The 13,748-nt window shown below is 49.5% G+C and overlaps 1 protein-coding gene across 4 annotated transcripts in view; it reads left to right on the top strand.

Annotated features, from left to right (window-relative positions):
- RALGAPA2 (Ral GTPase activating protein catalytic subunit alpha 2) overlaps positions 1–12,277 on the top strand; it is a 330,652-nt gene extending 318,375 nt beyond the window's left edge. For 3 of the 4 annotated variants that reach the window (XM_063659353.1, XM_063659357.1, XM_063659359.1), the window contains one exon: positions 8,883–12,277. In XM_063659353.1, coding sequence (XP_063515423.1) covers positions 8,883–9,037 — 155 coding nt within the window. In that variant the 3' untranslated portion in view covers positions 9,038–12,277. Of the gene's footprint in view, positions 1–5,427; positions 5,468–8,882 lie in introns of all 4 variants that reach the window. The other variant, XM_063659354.1, reaches the window with a different exon arrangement.
- The last annotated feature ends 1,471 nt before the right edge of the window (positions 12,278–13,748 follow it).

Genomic DNA, 13,748 nt, shown 5'->3' with positions numbered 1-13,748 from the left:
GTTTTTCCATCACCAGGTGGCTGGTCATGTCCAGACCAGAGCTCGAGCACTTAGGCCTCTCCGTTCTCAGACAGGACTCATTGCTCCACCCTACAGCCCCCCTGCCTCTCCGTGCCTGCTGTGGGGGACCCACCCACAGGAATGAACAACCCAGTGGGGGAGAGGAGCCCTTCTTCAGTGGCAACAGCAAAATGTTCCTCCCTGAAGGCAGAAAGGACTGTTTTCTAGAATGTATGGCCCGTACGATTTATACAGTGGCAAAGACACACCCACTTTGGCACGGATAACTGAGAAATTTAGCTAAAGGGTTGCCTACTTTGCAATTCAAAAGGAGCACCACAGAAATAATTCACATATAGAAAGTATCTTAATTATGGGCCAAAATTCCTTTCTGAGGACAAGACAGTTTTTATTGGTAAAACTACCAGACACTTCCATTGCTTCTGCAGTGTTTCCTCAGACACCTCACAGAAATACCTACAACTCACCATCCTCCCACAATCACCATGGATCTAACTGCTACATTTTCTTGAGCTGTTGATTATTAGGGAAATTTTTTAAAAATAGTCCTGAGTGGCGCACACACTCCCATTGTATCTTGGGACAAATCACACGGTAATCCCACCTCACTGCCCCAGTCACTCCTGAGTTGTTTCAAGACAGATCAATTCAAGTTAGAATAAGCTTGGGAGACAACCTGGAAGGGAAAACAAGTCACTGAAAAGCAATGTGCCAGCGGTGGGGTGGCCCTATTTGCTTTGAGGGTGGTGTGAGGTTTGGGGGGTGGAGCAGCAGGAGAGGTGCTGGTGGTATCTACAGAACCTCACAGCTGCCCTCATTCCCCTGCTTGCCTGGGTGCCCGGGGGGATTTTTTTTCTGAAATCTTGGAGCCACTTCTGTTGTGTCACTTTTGGAATCATGGGAATAGTAGTGCCACCCAGACCACCTTCTATTCCATTTTGCCATTTTAAAAACCAGCTTATTGAGATCTAATTCACATATCGTGCAATTCAGCCATATGAAGTATACAAGTCAATGTTTTTGGTCTAGTCAGTAGGTTATGCAACCATTACCACAATCAAATTCTGTAACATTTCATCCCCCGCTTTAAACAGCCTGCCGATAGTCAATCCCCCTTCTCCCCGCCCACTCCTCAACTCTAAATTACCACAAATCCACTTTTTGTGTCTATGTACCTGCCCATTCTGGACATTTCATATAAATAAAATCATCTCATATGTGGTCTTTGGTGGCTGACTTCTTTCTTTTAGCATATTCTCAAGGTGACTCCATGTGTAGCCCATATCAGTATTCCATTTCTTTTTATTGCCAAATATTCCACTGTACGGATAGACCACATTTTATTGGTCCATTCATCAGTTGATGGACATTCGGGCTGTTTCCACTTTTGGTCACTGTGAATATTGCTGCTGTGAATGTTCGGGTCCTGTGTGGCCTCTCACTCATGTGAATTCAGTCTGGTAAAGTACACAGACTTCCCATGGCTAAGATGCAGCGGAAATCTTGGTGTTTATGTTCCGTGAGAGTGAGAGGGTCTGGAAATGTTTCTTTATGATGGCCTAACAAGAAAGTTGACACCAAGATATTAATTTTAAATTTATAATTTAGTTTAGTCATAGAGCCACACACAAGTACATTGTAGTCATGGGAGAGAAAGAAAAAAAATGCCAGGAAAATTTTTTTACCAATGATCCACCTGCTCACTTAGCCCCTGCACGGGAGCAGCACATATACAGGCACACGCTCCACTCACTTTCCCTTCCTCCCTCCCTTCCTGCCGGTCCAGCTGTCCCAGCTTTCGGCTTCTGAACCAAGGGTGATGGGTAAGACCAACAACCAGAAAGAGGAAGCCAAACCCGGAGTCAGAGCCAGGGCCAGGACACAGCCACTGCTGCTGGATTGGAAATACTGGAAGCCATCCTTGGGCCATTTGGAGATGTTAATTAGGCTGGCTAATTCCCACTGGCTTTGGGTTGCCAGTGTTGAGTGTGTGGGCTTACCCCATCCACTGCCTGCACCTGTTCCCTTCCTCAGAGCCATTCCAAGGGGTCTGAATAGCCCAGACAGCTCTCTGATCTCCCACTCTGTCCGCCTTCCTGCTGGTAGGATATTTAGCACTTGCCTAAAGCTGGAGCCCTAGTCCACTCTTTCTCTCCCTCATCCATGCCAGCTCTCAAAATCATTCTCTTTCCTAATTATCTTGAACCAGTTAATCATTTTCCACACTGACTGTTCAGTAACCAGGATCCAGGGACAGGCAGCAGCGTTTCTTGTCTGACCCTGCCCAGCCTCATCCCAGGTGGCGGTTCTGGATGGCAGCCTTTCTTCAGAGGCAAGAAGCTTGGTTCAAAGCCTTGCTCTCTTGCTATCCCAGTGAGTACAGCTGGAGAAAGCATGCCATAGAAAGGCCCACCAATTCCTGGAACGCCTCTGCTAGGCGGAGCTGCACAGAACACAACACATCTCCAGCCAGCCTCTTGTTTCCTGTGCTGCTTTAAATCCCTGTTGATATCCAGAGTATCAGAGAAGTCACACAAGGCGGAAGAAGCAAGACATCTTTCTTCAGAAGTGACTTCTGGATTCCCCTGGCTCAACTCTGTGTCTGAGCCGCCAGTTGGCCACAGTTTGGCCTTTCGGTGTCTGAGTTAAACTGCTAAGGGCCGTCCCCGAGGAGTCTCGCTCAACTACTCTTAGATATGAGTGGGGCTGGCTTCGATTCCCAGCACCACAAATAGGTAAAAATGACTTCCAATTTAAGACACTGTAACCCTATAACCCAGTGTCACAACTTTTTTTTTTTTTTTTTTTTGAGACGGAGTCTCGCTCTGTTGCCCAGGATGTAGTGCAATGGCGTGATCCCAGCTCACTGAAACCTCCACCTCCCCAGTTCAAGCGATTCTCCTGCCTCAGCCTCCCAAGTAGCTGGGATTACAGGCGCCCGCCACCACACCCAGCTGATTTTTTAGTATTTTTAGTAGAGACAGGATTTCACCATGTTAGCCAGGCTGGTCTCAAACTCCTGACCTTAGGTGATCCACCTGCCTCGGCCTCCCAAAGTGCTGGGATTACAGGCGTGAGCCATCGAGCCCGGCTGTCACAACCTTTAATCCATTGTCACCCCACTGTGGAGCCTTCTGAGACATTTTGAGACATTTTGGTTTCCTAATTTGTCCCCTCCCCTGAAACACCACAGAAACACTGTGTATCTGTTTACTTACAGTACTTATACCTGTGCTGTATGCATATAAACAGTAGGCTATTTTGCCACCCCAAGGGGTGATATCCCCTCATTAGACTGCATGCTGTAACTTTTCTCCCAGATCCCCCAGAGGCAGCGGTTTCATCTGCTTTGGTCACCACTGTAACCCAGAGCCTAAAACAGTGCCTGGCACATATCTGCTGCTCATTTGACAAAGGGATAGGACAGTTAGGCTTTGTGTCTCTCCCCTATCCCCCCCAGACGTCAGGTCCCTCCTCGCCTCTTCCCACCCCCCATCTCCAAGCACATTGCCCTCCAGGTGCCCTCCACACTGCCCAGGTTGGTCAATGCCCTGTGCGTACCCCAGAGATGTATCAGGAAGCTGACAGCTTACTCCTCTGCTCCACGACTGGAACCCCACCCTTTGGGAGCACTGCCGTGTGTCAAGGGCAAGTGACATTTGAGCCCCATGGAATAATCAAGGCAGCCCCCAACTGTCTCTGTCTTTGCATCTCCTTAACTCAACCATGGATTGGCAGTTACTGAGACATTCTTTGTGGTCCAGCACACCACACCAGGCTGCGTCTGGGGACGCACAGGAGAGGGGCAACCCAGTCCTCATCAGCAATTACAAACAAGTCCTCCATTGTTAGCTGCGCCATCTGCTTTCTTGGTTTCTACCAATCGGGTGCCTGTACGCACAGCATAACCAGGGCTGAGGGGCTGCAGAGGAGTGAGATCAAGGAGCGCCTTCATAAAGAGACCCTTTGCTCACACTGGAGGGTGTCAGTGGCATGGTGCTCTAAAAGCCGAACTTCCTCAACTCAAGGAAGACCTACGCAGATATGCTCTATGTTTGCCCTCTTCCATGAGAGGAAATGGGGGCCCTTCAGCACAGCGCACTGGGGGGAAATCAGAAATCTAAATGATTAATCATCCCGAGGATCCACGGAAAACATTCTAGCCCATGACCAACAGTCAGCAGCAGCCCAGAACCTCTTGTGCCCAAAGGGCACAACCAAGTGTGGAGAAGGAACGGTGTTAACGGTGGTTGGAAATCAAACCAAGGATCATACACAACCCATGATCAGTTATTGATCCAGAATCTCCTAACCCCGAATAATTTTCTTGGGAGAAAGGTACAGTTTTCATCAATAGATTGGAAAAGATGTCTCCATAGCAGTGCACGTTTCTCTCATGGAGCCTTGGCTAAAAGAATGTTAGTGGTCACCTCCTGGTGGCAGCTGGAGCCACCATCTTAGAATTTTGCCCCTGTCACTGTGCCAACCTTGGCAACCTTGGCAGAGGGGGTCAGCAGAAAATCCACGTTTACAACTGTGGCTGTGCAGACAATGGTCCACGTCACTGATACATGTCCTTTGTCCAGATCTGATGGTCATCTAGTGACACAGAATTCAGGAGAGCTGTAGGGGCTGAGAGTTCAGGAGAAGCTTCTGCCTGATGCAGAAAGAGGATGCATTCGCCAAGGAAACCCTGCCGTAAGAAATAGGATGGCGTGGAAGGGGTGGAAGAACCTGTCACAAAGCATAGAAAAGCTAAGATCCCCCTCAGTTCTGTGTGACTGCTGAGACCCTGCTGCTCTGTGGGTGAGAGTGACCTTATGGTCCAATTTCACCGCTCCAGGGAACCCTCCCAAGCTTTCCTCTGCACAGGATGCTGCGTGTTCCCTTCCTGGGGACTGTCACATTGCAGGTCACACCAGTATTAACACACTGTGTGTAACTCAGAAACCTGTAAAATGAAACTTGGAGACATGTAAACTTGCCCACCTAGGGGGTTTCAATTATTTTTTCAGGTCATCCATTGAATTTCAAATGCTTGTCTTGAAAACACTTTTATATTTGTATTTTAAACAAAATCAGTCAGGAAAAGTTGGAGAGCAGGAAAAGGATATAGCTGTCAGTGCTGTTCAGCGTCTGTAGGGCTCCTGACAAGGTCTGCATGCGTAGATCCTGGGAGTTTTAACGTCTCTCTCATTTCACATTTGTAAACACGACATCGGCTTGTATTTTGTCCTATCAAGTAGAATTTTCAAGTGAATGTTCAGTTTTTACTGATTGACAAGGCTGCAGAAATGCTTGGGCAGCTCAGGGATAAATGTATTATTAGCACTGTGTTAATTATCAAGTTGGAGCTGTGGGGGTGCTGTGTTTGTATTCATTCGATTTTGTGTTCTTTCCCTTCAGATTAAAACACGTAAAGGTCTCATTACAATATTTGAGCAAGGTAAGACAGACACTTCAGTGGATTTGTCCAGTCACCCTGCTTTGGGGAGGGGGTGGGACTTTTCTAACCGGCTGCCCTCCGTAGCGGACCCTGCATCAGTGCTCCTCGCCCTCCTGGGCCTTCCCCTCCCAGGGGGCCCTGCCCACACTCCTGCCGCTGCATGTCTGTGCTGCCTGGGGAAGCCCAGCCTTGCCTTTCTTCTGCCCCCGCACTCGGGGAGGAATCCGACACCAACACCTGCCATCCCGAAAAATGTCTTTGTCGCCTGCCCTTTTGTGTGTGGGGCTGCAGAAAGCTAGTGGGCGCTGGGGCCGCCCCCTTTTTTGTTGCCCAGGCCTGAAGGAGCAGGGTCTTGAGATGGGCCGATAAGACACGGCACGTGCTGGGCCGGCCTTTGACTGCCAGCCTTAATGGAGGCCTCTGAGACCTCCATGCGGGGAGGGCAGGTTGTGGCGGGGGCTGCTGAATGGAACAGCTGGGGAAGGAAAAGCGGACAAAAGCTGCGGGAGCGCAGAGGGTGGAGACCTAGGAATGGGCTGCGGTCTAGGACCCAGAGGATAGGCTGGCCGTGGCAGGTGTGACCTCCCCAGCCTGCCTTTCTGTCCTGGGTCTGGGGTCCAGGCCCTGCCCAGAGCGCTCTGATGGATGGCAGCCACCTTGGCAAGGCTGTCTGAAAACCCTGTCCCGTGTGGCCCGGGCTGCACCACCTCCCAGGCTCACAGGTGGAAGGCGAGCAGTTGGTAATGACAAGGATCATGGCAGTGCCGTTCACAGCAGAAAGCAAGTGAGCGAGCTGCCGTTCCTGAGCCTGTCGCCCACAGTGGAACGCAAGGCACAGACACCAGTCACTTTGTCTCAGTAAATATGGAAGTGGGATGTTAGGGTCCAGATTTGTTGGTTTATCCAAACCTTCACCCTCCTCTGCCAGGCAGGGCTGTTGGACCTGCAGGCCAGAGGAGCAGCCAGCGCCACAGCCAGCCGACCCTCTAGCCAGCTACCCTTTCTCTTCCCCTCACCCATGGCTTAAGCCCAGTCCTGGTATTGTCCCAAACTGGGCTCACTCGTGTCAGCCCCAACAGGTGACACGAGCCTCAGAGCCCAGGTGCTCATGCCAAGATGGGGCAGAGAAGGGTTGTACAGTCCCCTCCCAGCAGGGCACCTTACTGCAAAACTTTGCATTTGCTGAGACCCCCGTCTCCATGCGTGTCCTCCTGCTCCTGCCGCCAAAGTGGGGAGGTGAGGTTCGAGTGTCCTGTGAATAAATCCTTGGCTTCCATCACCGGGAAGAGGCAGTGCAAGTGGAGCCACAGCTGCGAGTGGACGTGTCATATCAGGAAGGTGGCCGTACCTTGTGTCCTGCCTACCTGTCCCGCAGCCGCCACCTCCCCACCACGGGGTGCTGTGGCATGAGGGCCCAGTGCAGATGAGAATGTCCCAGCGGAAAGCTGGGGACCAGAGGCATGTGCAGGACACTGTGGCACTGGCTGCAGCCCAGCTGCAGGGGTGGCTTTGCCCTTTGCCCCTGGCCATGGGATCCCTGCTTTCAGGTGCACAGGCCTCCTTCTCTGCAGAGCTTCCTGCTGTTCGCCAGGCTCACTCAGCGGGACAAAGCTGGCCTTCCTCTGTCCATCTGCAGGAACTCGAGGTGCACCCCTCTTTCCCTCTTTATCCTCCCTGGGTGAGTGGGTGGGGCAGAGGAACTAAAATGTTTTCCTTCAAATCCAGAATTAGCAAAGGTTCGCTCTTTCTCTTTGCCTTTTTTTTTTTTTTTTTTTTTTTGCTTCTTTATTCGAATCAATCTGATTACCATAGTGCGCTGGACTGTTGGAATATTGTCTGGGATTAAATCAAGTCTGTTCTCCCGTGCTGCCCCACACCCTGGATTAAATGCCAGTGCCCACCACCAGCTATGAGGGGATGGAGAGATGCCTTGTAACAATCTAGCTTCTTTTGTGGATGATGGTCTAGCTGTGCTGCCATTGTCAGAAGCAGCCTGTTTTTGTGTTCTGGGGTTTTTCATGTGTGGTGTTTTTTTTGAGACTGGGTCTCACTTTGTCACCTAAGCTGGAGTGCAGTGATGCCATCACTGCAGCCTTGACCTCCCAGGCTCAAAATCCTCATACCTCAGCCTCCCAAGTAGCTGAGACTACAGGTGCTCACCACCACGCCTGGATAAGTTTTGCAATGTTTTTGTAGAGACGGGGTTTCACTGTGTTTCCCAGGCTGGTCTGGAACTCCTGGGCTGAAGCGATCCGCCCACTGTGCCCTGCTGCAGCCTCTTTTAAAGATGAGAATAGTGAGCCTTCTCTGTGTGCCCGACCTTACTGAGCCTAGAAGAAGGGAGGCAACAGTGAAGCCCTCGGACTCTGAAAGTACTGAATTTCAGAACACCCTGAGCCAAGCTGCCTCCATAGGTCCAAGCACATTTGCAAGTATTGATTTTGGAAACTCTTCCTAGAAACAATAAGGGAAGGTCAGAGAATGAAAAAAGATGCTGTCTGTGAATAAAATAGCCTACTTAAATTAATTTCAAATGCCAATAATAATAATAACTTCCAAGGCCAAAGCCCTGCAAGTGAATCGCACAGGGAGGAAGATGTGGAAACTCTGCTTTTGAGGTTTGTTCCCAGCAGAGGTCATGCAGGAAACTTGGGGCATAATACAACAGGGTTTAAAAATACACTACGAGGGGAAGGGTGATGAAATGATCCTCTCGCTCGCAGAACGGTGCTAGGGGAGACCCAGCTCCACCCGCAACAGTGGCTTGGTGTTGCAGCAGGCATTCTTATATTCCTCTGAGCACGCCGACAGCAGCCCTGGGGAAGTAGGGGGGTGCAGATGCGCAGGTTTTAATTTTATTCCTTTTCCCTCCAGTGATGAACAGCTGTATGCTCATCTGGACTCATTCAGACAAGCAATTTAGGCCTGACCTCTAGTCTTAGACCCTTTGGGGAATAATTGAGTTGTAACTCATTGTGTAGAATATCGATATGTAAACACGTGGAGATTCCAGGAACACCGCCAGGGATCTACAGAGCAGCCTCTGAAGTTTCACGGGCTTTTCCATTGACTCCAGCCACTGCTTCTTCAGTGGCTCTTCCTCCCTTTCACTATGACCAGATGCCTTTTCTCTTCATTCTTTACTTATGAATTGGACAGTAAGTCTGAATTAATTTCACAAGATTCATAGCTCCTTTTATGCTGCAGAAAAGCCCAGGGCAAAGAATAAGAAGAAAGACATTCATGTGTTTATTCATTCAACAAACATCTTTGCCGGCATAGCGTGGGAGGAGGTCACCAGACCCTTCTCCTGGGAATTTCCCTCCCTTCTGAGTGCCACAAATCCTCCCTGAAATGTGTGGCCGTAGAGCCTCCATTGCCTCCATGACTTAGCAGTTCTCTGCTTCCTTTGCAGGGGCCCTGGCCTCCAGTCTGAGTGCTGACCTCGAAGAGCCCCTGAGTGAGGAGGAGACAGAACACCCTCTCCTGCCTCTGCCCCGAGCCACTAAACCAAGAATCTCCAGGAAATTTCGTTGCTGTACTAGTGCCCTCAGCAGGTCTTCCCATTAGTGGACTTCTGAAGCCCATGGTGAATCCCACTACCGTGTCTCAGATGGGACTCAAACTAGGCTGTATCATCTTGTCCTGAAACCTCACAAACCTTGGACTTCCAAAGAAGAAACGAAAAAGTCACCAAAAACCAGAGATGAACCCACTGACACATGGGCATTGGTGTGGCTACTCGGGGCACATCACAGCAGGAAAAGATTCTGCACTTTCAGGGAGGGGGCGGAGGGCAGCTGGCTTCTGCACCCCAAGTTGTTTCTTCTCATTTATGAACCCAAGCATGATTCACAAAGGGGCTGGCAAAACAATTGTCTAATTGAGGAATTTGATCTGCATTGATGTTGCTAGTTCTTTTTATGTTAGGATTTATGGTTTACTCAAAAATTTCATCATCGTGGAAATTGGCTTTCCCCAGGGTCTTTTGCCCAGGAGAAGTTTTACCTCAGTTGTCCAGTGTTTTCCCACATGGTACCTGACACCCTGTAACTGAGCAGAGGTTCTCCTCACCACGCAGAGGCCCTTCAGGTCATGACAGTGATGCCCCTATCTTAGAACACTCAGGAGATTCCAGAAATACAGGGTCCTGTCCTTGCATAAGTTCCTGCAGGACAGGAAGTGTCCCAAGGCTCAAAACAGCACAGACCACATCCACACAAAAGGCGCATGCCGGCTTCAGGCGCTAGGCTGAGATGGGCACCCCCCGAATGGCCTTGTGCCTCCAAAAGCCTCACGCTGCAACTTTGCTGCTCCTGTCTGTTGCCCAGAGAGGCCTCATACAGGCCTCAGAAATGTTTCTTGTCACACAAAGCTTTCGGTAGCAGATTCTAAGCAAGGGATTTAATCCTTACATTTTTGCCCATTTGGCTCCAAGGAAGGCTCATTAGACCTGGTTGGTTTTTGTTTTTTGTTTTTCTTAAAAAAAAAAAAGAATCAATGAATGAATGAAAAGAGAAGCAATGGTGAGCCCTCTCCTGCTGGGGGGCTCTGGGTGGGCCTTGCCCGTTCTGCAGCAGAGAGATCAGTCAGCAGCAAAGAGCTGCTGGCGCAGGCTCCGAACTGTGTCCTGGACCCTTGACCTGCCTCAGAGCTAGAGATTTGCTCCACCCCGCACTTCACTTGGGAAGTAAATCCAAGAAACTTACCAGAGTCTATCCCCACTGTGCAGGCTTTGTTGTCACAGCGGCCGGGGACAGAGCAATGCCCTGCAGTGGGAAGGGACAGCAGCAGGAGAGATGCAGCCCCTAACTCAGGGCTAATGATGGGTGGGCCGGTCCTGGGAAAGGTGGGCCCTGTGTAGGAGGCCTCCCCGCCTTCCTCTGCCCTCTGCCCTCTGCCCTTGCACACACTTGTTACCTTCAGGCTGTTTGGCCACCCAGGCCTGAAAAAGCCTTCTGAGGCTCTCACCCCATCAGAGCAGCCATTTTCACTGAGGAGCCAGTTTTTTCCATTTGCTATTGAGCTGGTTTGGCTGGAACCTGGCCTTCGTAGGGAAAACAGGGAGACCCAGGAGCCAGACTCACTCTTGGGACAAATGAGAAAGAGCTGAGCCAGTCGTTCCTGTCGGAAGGGTGGGCTGCTCATCCTGGAGAGAATTTGCTTTTCTGCTTTATAGGGGATTGCAGGTAGGGCTTGAGGCCAGGCCCACTGACAGGAGCACCTTGAGAACCACCTGAACACAAGAGAATGAGGGTGCCCCAAAGTGGAAGGAAGCTTCCGGCCCCTGGGCTGTTTTGGGAAGCGCCCAGGGTCCTCACGGGGGCTGAAGGGCAACGTGAAGAGTGACTGCAAGTCCTGGCATTGTCTGTGGTGTCAGCAAACGCCCTTTTATTTTAAATGCTTCCAGACTTCTGGGCAGCGTAGCTTGGCCACCGTCACTCAGGCTTGATCCTGCTGTTGAGCTGCTACCGTCTCCTGTTTACCTCACTCCTGTTGGGAAGGCCATCACATGCTCCTAGGCTCCAGAGCCCCCTGTAGGTCTCTACCAGCAGGTCGCCTCTGGGAGAACGTTTCATCTTCAGGCTCTAGAAACTCCTGTTGCGGAATTCCTGGCTTTAATAGAAAAGATACGTCAGGATTTAGAAATCGTATTGAACTCTCCTGGACTTCTGCTCCATGATTTCATTTTGCTTTCACGAACCAGCAATCCCGACCTTGGGGTGGGAAATTCAATTGTAGGCAGCAAATAACTCAACCCTCCTGTAACCCCTGAGGATTATAACGACCCCATGACCCCCGATGACAGCCAACAGTTTGGTGACTAGAGTTTTTTTGAGCCTGCCATTCTCAGTAGCAGCTTTGGTCTGGAGATCTGGAACGTGGAGCAGGGAATCTGGCAGCCACGTTTCTCGTGATCACATGGACTGGAGTCGTTTTTGTTATTTGGGGTGGAAAATTGCAATGATCAAGTTTCTTTCTTTTTTTTTTTTTTTTACTTAGAAAAGCAAATATTGTGCTTTTGTAATAAATCCCTTTCAGCAAAATTGCGGAGGATCATTCATCCAATAGGGCCCCACCTGAGGCACAGCGCTGACTCATCACGGTGGTACCAGTAGGTAAGCCATCTGGAAACAGAAGTGGCCCTAATTGGGCCAAAATGTGATAAGACTCGCTGGCCTCAGGCAGGGCCAGGCCAGCTCCGTCACTTTTGTGCGCACCTATTCCCAGATTCTGTCCAGAGCAAAGCTGATGTTTATCGTCTCATTGTACTTAGGCTTTCGTACTTTAAAAAATTATAACTTTTTACAAATAATCAAGCCTTCAGCAGACAGAAGTGAAGAAATTTAGCCTGGGTTGCCTCAGCAACAAAGTCTGCAGTTCCTAACAGCCACATGTTGGGGAAGTGGGGTGACCCAAACTTGGTGACATGGGTTGATTGATCAGACCCTTAGCCTTACAAACAAGAGCTCATGCAGATCCACAGAGCCATGCACATCCCGTCTTCCTGACTTTCCTCAGGTGGCACCACCTGCGCCCCATGGACCTGCTGTGTCGGTGTCATGTGGAGGTCTGATGAATCCTTTCAAACCTAACTGTGATGTCGTAAATGTAACTGTGCTACCTTTATATCTACTAAAGGGGAATGTCTGCATCTGAGGGAAATTCAGCATGAGACAACCATCGTTTTAGTTGCACTCAGTCTGTCCATATGACATACACATGAAGTGAATGTTTCCTTATGTTTTCAGGTCTACAATGTTTAGTACATGTAAATAAGGAAAAAATTTGATAAATATGGTAAATTAAGTTATAGTGTGTCATTTGATTCTTATTTTGCTGTCTCTTGTTATTTAATTTTCGTAATGCTCCACATCTAGTTTCCTTCCTAGGTGGTGGGAACACCTCGCAGACGTGTGTGCACCAGGACACACCGCGGCACAGGCAGCCATGCCGAGAAAGCACACATCTCCACTGATGGCAGCCACCCAACTCTCCAGTTAACCTCTTTTACGCTTTAATTCTGATTTACTGTGATGATTTAATAAAGTGGAAACAAAGCACTTCAGTGCTTATATGTTTCTCATTCTCATTATAGTTTATAAGAAAATAAAGTTTACCCTGGCATCTAATAAAAAGGTGGCTTTCATTTTTATTGGACAGAATTGTTTGAAAGCATATTTTAACCAAAGCCTAAACATGTATCCAAAATGGTAGCTGGTACCAATACGGGGAAGCTTACCAACGTGTTTATGTAAAATTGACCTCGTTTCCTAACATGGAATGCTGAGATCCAGTCACAAGAGGCTCTGAATCCAAGCATCATGGTTCTAATCTACTTAAATAGCTTTCTCTCTTCGTGATTAAATCATCTGCTACCGCAACGTCCATCCGAGCCCACAATGAGCTGTGCCCCTTGCTCCGTCTCTCTCCCGGGCAGCCCCCATACAAGCCACCCTTCTAACGGTCAGGAGCCCCTGTCCCTGATGAGCAGGAGACAGCCTTAGAGGGCTTGTCTGTGTGAGTAAGTGATAGACAGGGTGTGATAACAGTCCCCTGTTGGTATGGCTGAAGCCGGGCTGATGCCCCTGTCTAAAGACCCCAGCCTTTGCATGACAGCCTGGCTGAGTGGCCTCTGCCAGCATCGCGGGCTACTCATGAGCTAGGCAGCAGTGACCTTTCAGGATATTGTATTAGAAGTCTGTAAAAATCATCCATTTGTCCAGTTAACAAATATTTTTTGAGTACCTAATACTTACAAAACATGGCTATGACCTCACAAATGGTCTGGATGCCTTCTTGGGAGTCAAGCAGACCCTAAATTCAATGTTTAGCTTTTCACTGACAACAAGAGCTTGCTTAATGGTACGTCCTGCTTCTAATACTTGGTACCTCATCACATGAAGCTTGTTGTGGAGTCTTAGAGCTTTGTGGCCTGGACACAGTGTGTCCCAGCCTGTGCGTCAGCAGCGTTGAAGAATCTGCGTAAGTCAAATGCAAGTTCCTATCTGCTACAGACTCTGACCCACCAGGTCTGGGCTAGAACCTCAGCATCTCCACTTTTTCAAGCTACTCAGAGGATGTTGACCTGCAGGTAGATCTGGGTTGAGGGACTGGGCCAGCCCCCTCAGTGATGGTCTGGGCAGCATTCATCCCCTGCCTGCGCTGAGGGAACATCAGAGACCACTCCCTGCAGGGCAGCTCTTTGCTCTACAGCTGCTCCTAGGAGCTGCATTTCTGCCACTCACTAATGACTCAGTGTCATAGGTGGCCCTCAGGA

The sequence above is a fragment of the Pongo pygmaeus genome, chromosome 21 (assembly GCF_028885625.2).
Source record: "Pongo pygmaeus isolate AG05252 chromosome 21, NHGRI_mPonPyg2-v2.0_pri, whole genome shotgun sequence".
NCBI lineage: Eukaryota > Metazoa > Chordata > Mammalia > Primates > Hominidae > Pongo > Pongo pygmaeus.
This window is presented reverse-complemented; position numbering and strand designations above follow the sequence as displayed.